At 37.1% G+C, this 16,502-nt stretch overlaps 1 protein-coding gene across 1 annotated transcript in view; it reads right to left on the bottom strand.

Annotated features, from left to right (window-relative positions):
* Dlg1 (discs large MAGUK scaffold protein 1) overlaps positions 1-16,502 on the bottom strand; it is a 188,382-nt gene that overhangs the window by 23,844 nt on the left and 148,036 nt on the right. The window contains 4 exon segments of the mRNA XM_032900076.1: positions 2,891-2,990; positions 7,177-7,246; positions 12,156-12,332; positions 14,088-14,202. Of these exon segments, the coding sequence (XP_032755967.1) occupies positions 2,891-2,990; positions 7,177-7,246; positions 12,156-12,332; positions 14,088-14,202 (462 nt within the window).

Below are 16,502 nucleotides of genomic sequence, written 5' to 3'. Positions count from 1 at the left end.
TAAATCTTCTCTCTTTCCCATCGCCGCCTCCTCTTTCTCCTCTCTTTCCCACCTCTTGTATTTTTAAGATGCCTGGTGAACACAATTATTTCAAATGTAACTACATTTTACCTATCTTCTCAAACATTCCCTTCTCAAACACTCCGTTCATAGGTATGCATATTTATTCTTTTTCCCTCCAAATCCTACATTGCCAATCCCAAGCAACTATTTGTAACACAAGTACAAGTGTGGCTTTGGCACTTGAGAGCTTTACATAAGTGTTTAAAACAAAAGGAAAGTAAGCAGATACAAGAAACCTCTGTGGCTATATGGAGGAAGTTTTTGAGTTACTTTATACAATTGTAAAAACAGAAAACAAATGTTTTCAAACTGTGTTATCACTTTCCTTCTGAGCACCCACCTACCTCTTACTGAGTTCTATCGCCTTTGGTCTGACTTTGAGTCAGCTTAGACACTAAGGAAGTGTCAGTAATGTCCTGCTGTACCCTTCTTCCAGAATTCCCTCTATCATAACAAGAAGCCTGCGATGCTTTATGTATCTGTCTTATGTGATAACCTCCTTCATACCGAGTTTTAGAATTCTACTGGTATTTTTCTGCTTCTTCAATATTTTCTGAATAAAACCTTGACCTTTAGGTTGCCAAGTTAATAAATTCTTTCAATTTCTGTCCTGTGAAATGAAGCAGGTACTCATAATTCAATGAGTTATACTGGGTAAAAAATTAAATCTTTACCCAAGTGACACTGCCTGATAATCTGTTATTTTTCATAAATTTTCCTTAAGGAAGTTTTCATTTCCAACTAGAGACACAGGGCAAGGTATAGTCATATATACCTGTAAAAATGGGATCCATAATTACATACAGCAGTGTCAATGAGATTCAAAGATTCCAAGTTGACTCATAACCTCTAAAACATATCAACCTCAAGACAAACCCCAGAGCCCTGGTAATCTGTGGCTATTTTCTAGCTACTGAAGGTTTTCATTAATTTTTCCAAAATGTAAAACACTAAAAAGAAGGTACTGCTAGTGATAGGAATCTGTGGTTACTACCAATTGTATTTTTAATTAAAAAATTGCATACAATATATTTTGATCATGTTTTCCCCCTACTTCAAGGTCTCTCAGATCATTCCCATCTCCCTACCCACCCCACCCCACTAACAAAACACAAACATGAACGAGCACAGCCTGCCCGGAGCAGAGCGAGCACAGCCTGCCTGGTGGAGGTACGTTACACCAAGGCCACTCTCTTCAGCTTACTGCAGCCTATGGTGTTTAGATCAAAGTAAAAGTGTCTACCTAAAAAATGTAATATAATGTTTATTATTTAATGATATAATTCTTGGAAGGTTAAGTAGCTAATTATCAATGAAACTACAAGAAAGTTTTCAAAATGCTTAATAAGTTAAATGAAATAAACATTTAACAAAAAAATTTAGCCTGAATGTTTATTTCTACGAGTAGAGATCACCTAAATTAACTTAGTAATTTTTGATGACTTTTCAAACTTAAGCAATTAGAAAATATTCAAATTCAAAACAGCATGTCAGAGCAAATCAGGCTGGCCTCGTACTCATCCTGTCAGGGATGGGGTCACGGCGCCTGCCACCATGCTCAGCTCTTTCTCAGTTATTAAGAGTCTGTCTATGTATCAGAATCCACTAATCTTTATACGACGCTATCAGTTGAAAGTTGAGAACAGCAAAAACAGGAACAACAAATCCAAATCAATAACCTCTTGGCTGAGGGACACTTAATCAGTTAACTTTAGTGATTTAAACTTGTTTTTAAAAGGGAGACACAAAACTCCAGAGCTGTACATATCTATATTATATTAAGATGGACAGGTGATATTACTAAAAAAACTTAAAAATTTGTACTTAAAAGAAATTTATACTAGAAAGTCTATACTTAAAAACTGTCTAGCAAAAGTAACTACCAGAAAAATTATGAAATTCAAAACATAACTGGGTTCTCAAGTGGAATGGTAAAAGCGGAACATGAGAAAACCAAACTGGTGTCACAGAAGTAAACGTCCCAAGCTTGTTCTAACATGGAAAGCCTGAAAGCCATCTAAAGCACACACCTCCTCATGCCAGCAAGGCACTGCTGTGAACCTCAAAATGTCCCTGAATAGGTAGGAGGCTAAAAATAACTTGGGAGTATTTTGATCACTTACTCAGGCCTTTTGATCCCATGTCGTCAGGGATCTCCTGTAGAAAGTAGTCCCCAGAGAGCAAGCAATAAAAAGATAATCAAAGAAAATAGTTGTCAGTGATGCACAGAATTGGTGCTACAGCAAGAGACAGTTCCAAGACCATTACAGGTACACACAGCCTACAAAGCACGGCTGTAGACTTTTCAAAGTTGAGAATGAACTACCAACTATAAATGGTATCTACAAAAAGGATGAAAACTGGAGCTTAGGGGTTAATTAGAAAAGGAAGGCAAAATTTCAGGACATTTTGATATTTTACAAGTAAACTTTACATTATCTATATTTAATGATGAAAAAAGATAAAATGGAGCGATTCCAGATGACTTAGTAGTATCAGAAACTGGCAGTACTATGCCTACAAACCAGGCACCTTCATGTTCCTCAGACATACTCTTTAATGGGTAAATGTTAAGTGCTTTTATGAACCCTTACTTCAAGGAATCTATTTTATGTTATAAAAAGATAAATATGTGGTTCAAGAAATCCTAGGTGCCAGAAAGTTAAGGCTGGCATGCAAATTAATTTTTGTGTATTAAATTTCCCTGGTGAAGAAAATCAGTAACCTGTTGCAGCTCTTGAAACTGTCTCCATGGTAACAGCCAACTGCAGGGCAGTAGGTCCCTCTACATTCTATTATCAGTTGACCAATGAATCCACATACTTACGGTCAGCATCACTTGTTTCCTGCTCACTCTGGTCCTTGTTCTTGTAGAAGGGAAATTTTCGGGAAAAGAGGTTCTTTTTACGCTTGTCATTGAATGACTGCTGAAGAAGAGAAGGAGGGGCAAAACAAAGGGGTGTCTACTTCTGTGTGCACAAAGGCCCAGCCTAGCAGCTATGGAAGCTGACTCCTGGGACCACAGACTGCATGCAGTTTGCATGAATTTTATACTGCTCACATGAAAAATTAATTTCTAATTTTGTATAAGGTTTTATAATTCTATTATTTTGCAAATGGTAAATATTAAAATTGTAGAGCACATTCAGTTTTATCTTAAAGAATAAATGCTACTTGACAAAAATGTTAAAAAGGGTTGGGTTAATCAGATTACTATTATAGTATAAACCAAGCTAATATTTATTTATATGACTGTATTTTTCTAGGAAATTTCCAAGGTGGAGTACTAGATAGGTGATACCACCCTATTTTTAACGTTACACTGCTGCTCCATTATCTTTTACGTATATCAAGCAGCAATCTTGACTTTACTTTGTCCTAATTATACACTGTCTTTTATGCCTTTCTTTGTGACTACAATGAATTAACACATTAGCTAATCTTAACAAAGCCAATCTAAATAATTATGAGGACGTTCCTAATTACAAGCGTTTCTTTTTTTTTTTTCAAGAGAAAAAGGTAAGTGCTGAACTCTGTGACATACACATGGGAAGACATTTGTGCGGTCACTGACTGGAGCTCGTGAGGCACAAAGGACAATGACATTTACTGCAGAGGAAGAGCCCCTGCGCAATTCTTTTGTTCTGGGCTTTCTGAGCGGAAATGACCTTAAAATCTGGAGTGGGGATATATGGAAGGCAGTGCTAGAGATGGCACGCACTTCACCATTAAGCCAAGTCACTAGCCACAAAGACAGAAACTGTGCTTTGATCGTTCAAGTTGCTCTGTGCCGGAAGATGTTACACCAGCCCTTTACCATCCACCATTTACTTCTCAGGGCTTCAGTTCCTGCTGGTCAGTCTGGCTTGGAAATAGAGTGAACTATCTCAGAAACAAACAATTCCCAAGTTTTAAGCTGCATGATTTTTAAAAGCTTGATATGAATATCATGATGAAATCTTATGCTACACTGGCTCCAACCTACCCAGGATGTGAATTGTCTTTCTGCCCAGTGCATCTACTTTGTACACCCTACTGACTCAGGAGTGACTGGGTAGCCATCTTTGTTATCAGACTGACTGTCTTGGTATCCATGCGTTTATGTTTAAGCAAACATCATTTTATTCAATGAACCAAAGCACAAGGGTAGCAATAATGGCTATTCTATTCTATTCTTATAATCACTGTTACTATTAATTGCATGTGCTAATTTATAAATTATATTTGTCACAGACATGCATCTATAGGAGAAATGCAGCATGTATGGGTTTTGTCCCAGCCATGGCTTCAGGAACCCACTACAGTCTTGAAATGTACTTTTCTCAGGGAAGTGGGCATTACTGTGTGTCACGGGAAGCACACGAACACCAGTCTGTACTGTATGTCCTTGTTTATAAACCATGCGGTGTGAACACTTAGGGAATTATTATAAGTGAAGTTTGATGAGTAAATTCATAAACCAAACAGATTATCTCAGAACATGAAGGTCTGGAGGAAGCAGAAGAGAGAACTCTGAAGCAGGGGCAGGACTGTGCTGCAGAGGGGCAGGGATGCACAAAGCCTGGGTCGGCAGCTACTTTAGAAGCTGTCAAGTGCACCATGGGATTAAAAATACTTGCCTGAGGGTTGGGGATTTAGCTCAGTGGTAGAGCGCTTGCCTAGCAAACGCAAGGCCCTGGGTTCGGTCCCCAGCTCCAAAAAATAGAAAAAAGAAAAAAAAAAAAATACTTGCCTGAGTCTAAATTTTAGAAAGGAGAAAATTTAAGTTTTAGCTGGGAAAAAAGGTAATCTCTCTTTTTTGCATAAGAATCGCTGGCGTAAGCTTACAATTTTTTGATAGAATTGATTTCTATTTATTTTTGACAAAGGTTATTTATCTACCCTGTTTACTGCACATACAGTGGTCAGGGTCAGCTTCCTAGCACAACCAAAGAACATGAAGTTTAAAATGCTTTGATTACTGTTATCTTCCCAGTTAGCCAAAATGAGATATCTCAAGGACACTAATACAGGATAGAAAGATGTGTGTTAGTTTAGAAATGTATTAATTATACTAATTTAATATCACCCAGGTGGAAAACTTAGTAAAAGTGCAAATATAAGTAGCATAAGCAAACAGTTAAAAAAAAAAGTGTATGGAAAATACAAACTGAAGAGCTTTTTAGAAAAACCTTTAGTTTTTCTGTATTTTCAATAAAAATTATTATCTTTAATTTTTAGTATCATTAATGTCATGTTGTAAGAGTGCAATAAACACAAGAAATGATACAATGCCACAAATTCTATGTGTATTAAATACATAGATATATAATCTCTAAAAGCAGCATTTCGAAAATAGTCAAATGAGTGCTAAAAATGTTAATGAGGAGCTGAAATGTTAAAGGTCAGTATTGAAAAAAAGTCTGCAGATCGTCATGTAAGGAAAGGGAAGGAGGAAGGGAAAGTATTACGGAAAGAAATGCAGTTCTGTATCAATGGCAAGCGTATTTTTACCCCACTCAGTACCATGCAGACTTCTGGTGCTGTGTTAGAACACAGTGACTGTGTACAAAGTCGGTTACAGTCAAACAAAGACTAAGACTTAAATGTCGTTAATTAAGTTAACTTCTCACAGAATGAAAGGAAAGTTAAAACATGCATCCTTTTTTTTTTACAATTCACTTATAGTTTGCTATACTGACTTCTTTTTAAATACACATATAAAACAAGTACAGAAAACACTGTTATTTAATATCCTGAGTATTTACTTTGGATTTTTCTTCCAATAAGAATTTCTAACTTAAACATTACTTCAGGTTATAAGGTGTAATTTTGATTCTGAATTTTATAGAAATTTATCATTTTCAAAAATTGAATTATATTAAATTCATCCAGACTTAATTTCTTTAGAGTACTAAAGCTTTAAGCACTAGATGCTTGGTGACATCTGATGTCCAGGGATGGTAGTAATATAGGAAGTAACTGACTATAAATGTCTACTTCAAGTATAATGAAAAGCATATAAAATCTGCTTTAGATAAAAAACCCCAAAGAGGGGTTGGGGATTTAGCTCAGTGGTAGAGCACTTGCCTAGCAAGCGCAAGGCCCTGGGTTCGGTCCCCTGCTCTGAAAAAAAAAGAAAAAAAAAACAAACCCAAAGACATAAACATTATGAAAACCATTTCAATACAGCGTGTGTAAAAGTTCTTTCTTCAGGCTCACTTAAGAACACTTCACTGCAGGAGGCTATGGGTAATGAGGAATTGTACAGTCGTCTACCTGAAACCTGTACTATCCTTCTGATCTATCAGCATGTTGTATTTTCACACATCCAAACAGATTTAAACTAAATGAAAAAAATAAACCTCTAAATATTTAAGAAGTTTGATACATTTCCCCCACTATCTATACAACTTCTTTTGACTTTCTTTATTCCCTGTTTATAGCTTCATGTTGATCTTAATGTCAAAAATTGGATTCTAGTAAGAAATTTATAAAGGGGATACAGAACAAAGACCTCTCTACATGGCTTCACCTTTAACAACCTGTAAACTTACACTATGACTTAAGTTAAAAACATCTCCAACCCCACACATCCACCAACCCTCTCTAATGACAGGTCTTACTATGGAACCCCAATACCCTGAGATTCACTATACAGTCAGGCTGGCCTCAAGCTCACAGAGATCTGTCTGCCTCTGTCTCCTAACTGCCATGTGCTACCACTCCAGGCAGGTAATAATAATAGTTAATGGAAGTGTAGTATAGAAGAATCATTAAACTAGCTGCCCCACAATACATGCAATTACAAGCAGGCTTGTTCCGTTGCCTATCTGCTTCTCTGTGGCTTGGGATTGTAAGTGTACATTATCAACTCAACAAACACAGTCAAGTTACACCACTGAAAGCTAAATTCATATCATTTATAAAAATAACATTGACCAAAAGTTACTAAGAATCTATCAAATGACATAATCTGAAAGGTCTGCAGAATAGGTACTTTGTAATGAGTGATGACACTATTCTAATCTGTGGCAAGAGCTGTTTTATAGTTAATTCTTATGTAAGTCTTCTCATTTTAACAATAGAGCCAAAATAAAAATTATGGAAATGTAAGAGATTTTGTATACTCACCCCTTTATCTCCTCTTGTTTTAGAATTGAATTTGACTGTTTTTAATCGGGCTCGTTCTTTCTTCTCAACTCTGTCAAAGTACAGAAGGTTATTGTCTTTGTTACTGGAGACTGAACTCTAAGCCATATATATATATATATGAGAGACATATTTTTTAGCATCGAGTCCTGATTTCTAGAATTTTTTTCTTTTGTTTTTAATTTGGAGTTTTACTATGTGTCTAAGACTAATGTGAAAACTTTGATTCAAAACCTTACCTTAGTCTTCGGAGTAGCTGGCTGGAATTTATAGGTCTACATTACTATTCCTAGTTACAATATTTTTCTCTTAAAGATTTTTGTGTGTACATGTATAGAAAGGACAATGTTAGGTGTCTTCCTTATTTGTTACCTATCATTAGAAAAATACATTTAATTGTATGTATGTATGCATGTATGTATGCATGTATGTATGTATGTATGTATGTACGTATGTACATATGCATTCATGCCTGCCTCCCTGCCTGTGTTTAAAAATGAACAAGTGTGTAGGTACCCAGGAAGGATAGAAAAGTTGGCTCCTCTGGGAACTAAAGTCACAAGCATACATGACGTAGATGTTGGGACCCAAACTTGACCCTCTGTAAGAGGCAACACACGCTTAACTATTGAGCCATCTCTTCAGCCCCTGTCCTACGTTTGTGAGGCAGGGCTTTCCACTGCATCTACAGTTTCCAGTTTGGACAAGCACACTCCAGAGAGCTTCCTGTCTCTGCTTCCCCCAGTGCTGGAATTCCTGGTATGCACTGTCCTGAACCTGACATCTTTATGTGGGTGTGACACTTGTATGACACTTTACAGACCAAACCATCTCACCAGTCCTTAGTAAAGTCCAATACAATTAAGAGCCTTGCTTGACACCACTTATTCTAAAATTCCTTAAACTTGCAGATAAATGATATGACCCTTTACTGTGAAGTAAGAAACCTCTTAAGACGTACCAAACCACAGCATACAAGTACACACTGACATGCACTCAGTTTCATAATTATACTAAAAACAGACATCATTTCTGACTTTAGTCAGTTTCCAGGGTTCGTTCTTTCTTTCTCTCTTTTCTTTCTTTCTTCTCCTTACTTCCTTTCTTTTGTTTTTAAATACTACCTTAGCATAGAACACAAATGATGAAAATAAAGCTTGAGGAAGAAAGTAAATGTAGCAAAGTCAACAACTAGGATGTATATTGTATTATCCTGAAAAATTCTGCACTGTTCTGTAGCTCTGAAACATAGAACTATGTGGAAAAAAAATTAAGTTAATGCCAATAATCTATGTATAAAGATGTAATAGTCTACAAGTCAGAGTTGAAAAGTATTTTGGAAGGGAGACCACAGGTAACCTTCCTTAGTCTTTGAGGGTGAAAGGTAACTTTGGGAACAAGTTTACAGGTATCAGAAAGACTCTGAATCTTCTTGTATCTACATACTGAGCATGGAGGCCCATGCTCATAATCCCTAGATGCAAGAAGCCGAGGCAGGAGGATCATTGTGAGCTTGAGGTCAGTCTGTATGACAGAGTGAGTTCTACCTAGGTTGAGCTACAGTCCTGTTTCTCAAAGAAACAATAAACAATAAACTATTTTTATTATTATTTTAATTTATTTTTAAATTGTCTACCTATTCAAACATGCAAATTAAAACCCCCCAACTCTAGACACAGTGACATCAATCAGAATCCTGCAGATTTGGTTTCATATAAATTAAATTTTTTATAAATCTTTAATTTTCAGCTTTTAAGTATGACAGCATACTGCAGAAAAACCTACCAGAACAGCCTATTAAAACTATATAGCGAATGTTTTATTGTGGATACAACAGAATCTTTTTTTTTTTAAAGGTTTATTTATTTATTATATATAAGTACACTGTAGCTGTCCTCAGACACACCAGAAGAGGGCATCGGATCTCCCTACAGATGGTTGTGAGCCACCATGTGGTTGCTGGGAATTGAACTCATGACCTCTGGAAGAGCAGTCGGGTGCTCTTAACCACTGAGCCATCTCTCCAGCCCCAGAATCTTTTTTTTTTTTTTAAAGATTTATTTATTATATATAAGTACACTGTAGCTGTCTTCAGACACACCAGAAGAAGGCATTGGATCCCATTACAGATGGTTGTGAGCCACCATGTGGCTGCTGGCAATTGAACTCAGGACCTCTGGAAGAGCAGTCAGTGCTCTTGACCACTGAGCCATCTCTCCAGCCCAACAGAATCTTAATACTCATAGATTAAAGCCCTATGTTCTTTGCTACTCCAGAAGAATACTTGGGGGTCTACAGTATGAGTAATTTGTTAACTTGTTCTAGTATTTACTGAGGGTACCACTAAATTAGAATTAATTAAATATTTACCATTCAAAAATGGACTTTTCTAATCATTGTCTTATTCAGTAAATAAATAGTATTTGTAAATGCTACTCCTGAAATAAAATCAAGAAGTGTGAGAATTGTAATTTTTAATGGTATTAGATTTCTGGATAAAAGACAGTTAAGAAAATATAAATTTTAAAAATATTCAAGAAAAAAATAAAGGTGCCTGAATCTCCCCGAAGCTGGTGGTTATGAACTGTGTCTAGAGCCGACCAGGACACTATGGAGGGATGCCATGCCTTTCTTTAGTGTGCAGAAAAGGCTGGGCATTAGCCTAGACGGTCATTTGATGAGCCCTCTCAGGGCCAAGCTTTTGAGAAACAGAGAGAACGTGCACGTGGAATTGGTGCTGGCTGGGCTCAAATGAGTGCAGTGTAAAGATGAAGATTTTGAAGATTTTGCGTGTGTGTATGTGGGCACAAAATGATGAAGAGTATGGGTGACATCAAGTGGCAGTGAGTTAATGGGAGGGAGGCTCCCCATCACACACCCACAGCTTTTGGTCAAGGGGAAACCCAGGCCCTAAGCAGAGCAGCTGAAGGCTGCATTTTATGCTCTGTTTTCCACAGGAAAGACTGGTTAATGAAAGCTTCTTCATGTGTGTATAAACAAAAAAACTACTCTCTTACATATAAATATGTAAATGCAAATGTGTTGTGTCTTCCTCTGTATTTTATGGTAGAAACATAATATTCTATTCTGTAGTACTATTTATAAACTGGAGGACGGATAGACACTTCAAGATGTATTCTCCTGTGTTCGTTCTTTCCACCCAACTCAGCATGTTTCTCACTGGTTGAGGGCACATGTAAAGCCTTTGTAGGGTATAAGGCCCCAAAGGACAAATTTTAGAAGCTACAACTTTGATATTTAAGATGTGAGGTTCCTACTGAATTAAGAAGGCAGAGAGGAGTTTCTGAATTAAAGCATATGATATTCTAATACAGGAAAGAATGCCAAAGACTGCACTCCTAAAATAAGATTTTCCATCAAACATATGCTTATACAACAGATGGGTCTTGCTAAGTATACAGCTCTAGCTAACGACAGCTATACCCCTTCAATCGTAATTACAAATCCTGGCCATACTTTAACATTGTTCTTGGGCCTAAGTAGTAGTTGAGGGATAGAATGGGTGTGTAGCATGCACAACGCCTGGGAGCTCGATCCCTAATAATGTGAATAAAGTATTTCTATGTCTGTGCTACAGAAGAGAGACAGATGTGATTTTGGGGTATTTCGATTAGAAGAAGTATAAATCCAACTCGTGGATGAACCTGATGCTGGATGAAGTGACTGGCTGTAGGAGCCTGGGCACCACATCTGCTGGCTACCTTGACATGTCAGGTGAATGAGATAAGAAAGACAGGGAGCATACTACAGGAGTCTCCTTTCTCCTCCTTCTCCCTTTAAAAAAAAAGAACCTAATTTTTACTTTCTTTGCGGCCCTAGGGATTGAACCCAGGCTTCATGCATGCTGGGTAATCAAACCTAGTCCTCTAGAAGAGCAGCCAGTGCTTGTTCTTTTAACTGCTGAGTCACCTCTCTAGCCCCTCAAAGACAATCCAGTGAGTGTATTTATTTCCTAGTTGGATCTTTGGTTACTTTTCTGTTTGTTTGAGACAGAGTCTCAGAATGTAGCCTAGACTGGCCTGGAACTCACAGAGTGTATATGTTACCTCACCAGACTTTCCATTGGTTACATTTAAATGTGACAGAATTAAATGGTAATGAATCACACCCTGGAAGACAGAGCACAGAGTCACTATTGAAGAAAAGGTATTAAGTAAGTTATTCAGCTTTCTTAACTTTAAGGCTCAGACAGAAAGACGTATTGAGAATTCAATGTCAGCCTGTGATACACAACAACACTATGTCTCAGAAAACAAAGCTGAGGAGATGGCTCCGTGAGTAAACAAAGCGCTTAATGCATAACTCGGATCCTCAGAACTGCAATCCCTGCAGTGCTCCTGTGGTGATGTGGAGACAGGAGGATGTTTGAAAGCTCACAGGACTAGCTAGCCTGATAGAAGCAATGGTAAACAAGAGACCCTGCTGCAGACAAAGTGGAAGACAAGGACTGGCACATGTGTGCAATGCACATGTGTGCCTATACACACATGCACACACTCACCCCCTCTATATTTTAATTTGTTACACATATTTTGATATGTACAGGTAAAACAATTTATAAACCATGCTAATTAATTTAACACACCTCAATAACCTCTCACCTCATTCTTTTGATGGTGAAAAACTTAAGCACTATTTTCTTAGCAAATTTCAAGTACACATTCAGTCTTGTCACCTGTGACTCACCAGAGAAGCACTCTGGAATTTACTCTTTTATAATGGACACTACCTTATCTCCTGCCAACATCCTCCCATTCCTCTTCTCCCTCCCTCTTGTAACTCTAGTAACTGCCAGAATATTTTACATTTCACATAGTGAGATACAGCATTTGGTTCTCTGTGTATGACTACCTCTGCTGAGAATCACGTTTCTATACAGCAAGGTAAAAGAAATGCCGAGTAAACAATTCGTTATTAACGCCATATTTTAAACCATTTACCTGCGTTTACTAGGAATTACTCCAACTTCATCACTCTCACCATCTGGGGTCACCTGTCTGGCTTGCCACCACTCGTCATCAGAAGCATTGATGACATGGAGAATATCTCCGAATTTGAAGTTCAACCCTTGACTGGGAAGGCCACTGTCTTTAGTCTTGTCGTAATCAAAAAGGGCTCTAGACTCAAGAAAAAAGTTCATAAGAAGTTGTTATTGTCATATTAGTCAATTTTAAAAATTTATGGGATCCCAGAAATATATAATTTATACAGACAAATTATTAGTATAGGATAAACAGGTTAGGCCTGATTTTACATTATACATAAGGCAGTAACAACAATAACAAAAGAAGTCACAGAAATCACTCTGAAATGGAAACAGTCTAAGTCTATTATTTACTGCTTTCAGTGTTTAGGACAGACAGACTGCATGCTCGGTTATTTATTTGATAACTGGAAATTGCTGTATTGAATAAGAGTATGTATATGAATTGCTACGGGCACAAAACTCCGTCTTCTTGCCTCAGCCTCCTCAGTGCTGGGATGTCTGGCTTTTTTATCTTAATGCTTTCTTACTGTGTCATCTAGGAAATGAAACTGACATATGTGGTTCACTCACCCTTTCTACTGGACAGTGACACAGAGGGCCTTAGAGCAGTGGTCTCAGTACTGGACCCAGCACTTCCTGGGATAAGCTGCCCTTGGCTTTACTCAGTGTAGTTGGCTTCCCTTTGCTTTGCCTTTCCTATTAGAAGGGGCTAATAATGAACACTGTAGAGTTGTTCTGAGGACTCCATCAGATTTAGTAGAGAGTGTAGGAGAAATGTACTTCAGCCACCACAGAGGACTGCTTGAATCTGGTGCTTCTGGTGAGCTTTGCTAATATATTGACACTCCATCTCATGATACAGAATAAAAATCGAAAAATTGGCACCCCAAATTTTATTAAATATAACAAATTATATTAGATTTGTAAATGAGAAATTATATAGCTATTCTAAAAATTAAAATGTAAACATTATTATCTACTTTGATTAGATATTTAGAAAAAAAACCTCTCAGTCATAGATTAACTAGCTAGATATGCAAGTATATAAATTGGGTACCAATACAATGATTACTCTGCCAGCTAATTACTACTTCTACTTGTTTGCAAGTGTAGAATTAACATCAGTTTAGAAGTCATTATCAGTGAAAATTAAGTACAAATTGCCAAGTTATTTTTGAAAGATATTGTATTAATTTAATTTACAGCAGTAAAATATAAAGTATTTCAAAATTTGTTAAAAAGAAATTAGCTAATTAACATAATATTTAAACTTAATTAAGTCCAAATAAACTCTCTTAGAAGTTCTTGGACTGAAGTGCACTGGCCCTGCATGCACAAGGCCTTGAGATTCTTAGCCCTGGGAGTGGGGTGGGGTGGGGTGGGAGTGGAGAGGGAATACTGTAATCCCCAAGCACTTTCAGCAAACAAGCGAGGAGAGCCAAGGAGAACTGTGTAGTCAGACTGGAATACTTAACAGTTATTCTTTTATCTTAATCTGAAAATTGAAAATTAAGGTTAAAATATTTCCATGTTACTTAACACTTTAGTCTTTCATAGTATTATTTTTTGTTATTTTATGTGTAGGAGTATATGCAGGGAAATATGATCTAACCAAGTTCATATAGTCACTACTAAAACATTAACCTAAATTCTCTTTTGTAGCCCACATTTGTCTTTTTTTTTATACCACTATTAATTCAAAAGGTCATGTAATTTATGTTATTAAAATATTCCAACTCTTGAGAGTATGTCAGAAAATCACTCATGAAAATGTTCTTATTGGTTCTATAGTAAATCCAAGTCAGTCCCAGTAAACAGACAGACAAGCAAATGGAATCTGCTTACACAGCCCATTAAGTGATACCCCTTTCCAAGTGACACTTACCTGACATAGAGGGACCGCTTTTGGCTGGTTCGGAGAGACCCTGACCCTGAGCTGACACTGCTGTTCATCATCTGCTCCCGCAAGTCGTGAATTTTAGCTTCAAAACGACTGTACTCTGACGGGGGAAAAGAAATAAACTAAATACTACTAAAAACAAGCTTTTTTTTTTTTTTTTTTCTTTTTTTCCCCCTGGAGCTGGGGACCGAACCCAGGACCTTGTGCTCGCTAGGCAAGCGCTCTACCGCTGAGCTAAATCCCCAACCCCAAAAAACAAGCTTTTTAAAGATAAAATATACACTCTACATAGTGTCTTAAAACTGACCAAGTAGGCTAGAAGTCTAAAAGAGTAATAAGCTGCTAAGAAATTAGAACTGGTTGGTCGACGAGATCTTTGTTCAAATCACATTTAAGACAACTCTATGAATCAACTAACACTAGCAATTTTATATTATAGTTTCATTTGGATATAAAATTTAAAATAGGAATCATTCCAGTTTTCAATTAAAAAACGAAATTTACAGTAATTAATGTCAGATGCTTTGATGGATGAAATTTTTCTTAAAACAGATAATCTTAAACGTAGAACTTATGTAGAGTTAATAACAATGGAAAAAAAGCCAAACCAACCAATAGAAGGAAAATTACAAAATTATTTTGTAATTTTTAAATTGCTGAAATGACAAAAAAGCAATCAGAAGTACATTTATAAAATTTTAAAAAGCAGTAAAATTTTTTTGACAATGGCTATTTTAAACCATATCATAATGTTAAAGACTACTAAATCCCCTGAACCGTGAGCTGGGTCAGAAGCTGTGACTCACAACAGTACCTCTCTTTGACGACATAACATTCGTTTCTTCCTGATGTGTCTACAGACCGAGGCTATAATCCCCACAGAACCGACCTAGGCTTCCACTTGTCTTCTCACTAAGTCTAATGTTACTGCCTTTGACAAGGGGTGTCTGGTGGGTTAAATATGTATACATCTCTTAATTCTTAAAACAGAAAAAGCCTAGTTATTTACTGTGTGTTGAGGGAGGTGTAGAGATCCCATGGACCTGTGTGGACCCAAGTTGTCAAGACAACTTGAGGACTGGCTCTCTCTCGACTGTGTGGATTAGGACTGATCTCAGACCATCAGGCTTGCTCGATCACTCACTAGCCCATTAAGCTTTCAATTAGTCATTTAACTAACATTAGTAAGGACTCCTAATTTATTTAGTATGCTATACTTAGTACTATTTCAGTAATTTGAAGCAGAAACTGTTTATTTGTGTGTCTTGTTCCATATTGGATTTTTTTTTTTTTGGTTATGCTTCTATCATTGCTTGAGTATTTTACTTTTTGGCACAGAGTATGAGAAAATAACAATATTTCCCCTGCCTGAATCTGGAAGCCAGCCATCTGTTCAAAAAGCCTCGGTTTTTAAAGAGGAATACACCTAGATCAGAGGGCAAGTTCTAAGGACTATGCACGCTCATTACTGTTGGGGTGTGACTATGGTATCAGGGGTAAGGTGTATCAGATAGTTATATATGCACATAAAGATGTTAGATGTTCTATAACTGAGTTCACTGAAACTGAGTTCATACTAAATATTCAAACTAACCCAATCTCACAGAATACATACTTAGCTTTTTTCCTCTTTGTATTTAACTCATAAAGATTATGGGTAATGCCAGCCTTATATGCATTCTATGTTTTGAACATAACCAAGCATCCGTTCTCATCAGTATTCATCACTTTTCTGAATGTGCTTAGTGCTCAAACTAGGACATAACCTGACAGGAAGCCCTTTTCATGGGCTAAGTCCAGTGGGTCACTACAGCACGCCTTGGCCCCCTACCCCTGAAGTGGGCCTTGCTCTCTTCTTTCTAATGGCTGTGGGACTTAAGTGATCAAGCTGTGGAAGAGAAAGATCTCTAGCTTCAATTCAAAAACCTTTCCCCAGTTTCCTTCCTCTCTTAGGAAATACTGGTCCAGGTTAAATATAGTGGTCTATTATTTTCAGTACGTTTTTGATTCTACGACATAAATATGTTCTGTAAATACTAGTGTAACATCAGTTGTTAATTATTTCAAGCATGTGTTTTCTGGCATGCACTTGTTGTTTGTAAAGAAATTATTTTGATTCTTATTTTCAGTTTTCAACCAGTTTTCTGTGTGATTCAGTCTCGAGCTGTTCATTTTTATCTAAAATTTAAGTTTCTAGAAATTTCTTTTTTTAAAAGATAGGGTTTCCTGTAGCCCAAGTTGCCATGGAAGGAGGAAAAGGGGGAGGGGAGACAGACAGACAGACAGACAGACAGACACACGTGTGCACACGCACACACACACAGCTTTCCCTAAAATTTTGGGTAGGTTTTTAATGGCTTCACCTTTCTATGGCTTCACCCTTCGAGACTGGAGCTTCCT

This window comes from Rattus rattus, chromosome 4, assembly GCF_011064425.1.
Source record: "Rattus rattus isolate New Zealand chromosome 4, Rrattus_CSIRO_v1, whole genome shotgun sequence".
Taxonomy (NCBI): domain Eukaryota; kingdom Metazoa; phylum Chordata; class Mammalia; order Rodentia; family Muridae; genus Rattus; species Rattus rattus.
The sequence above is the reverse complement of the archived record's forward strand: the minus strand, read 5'-3'. Positions and strand labels throughout refer to the sequence as shown.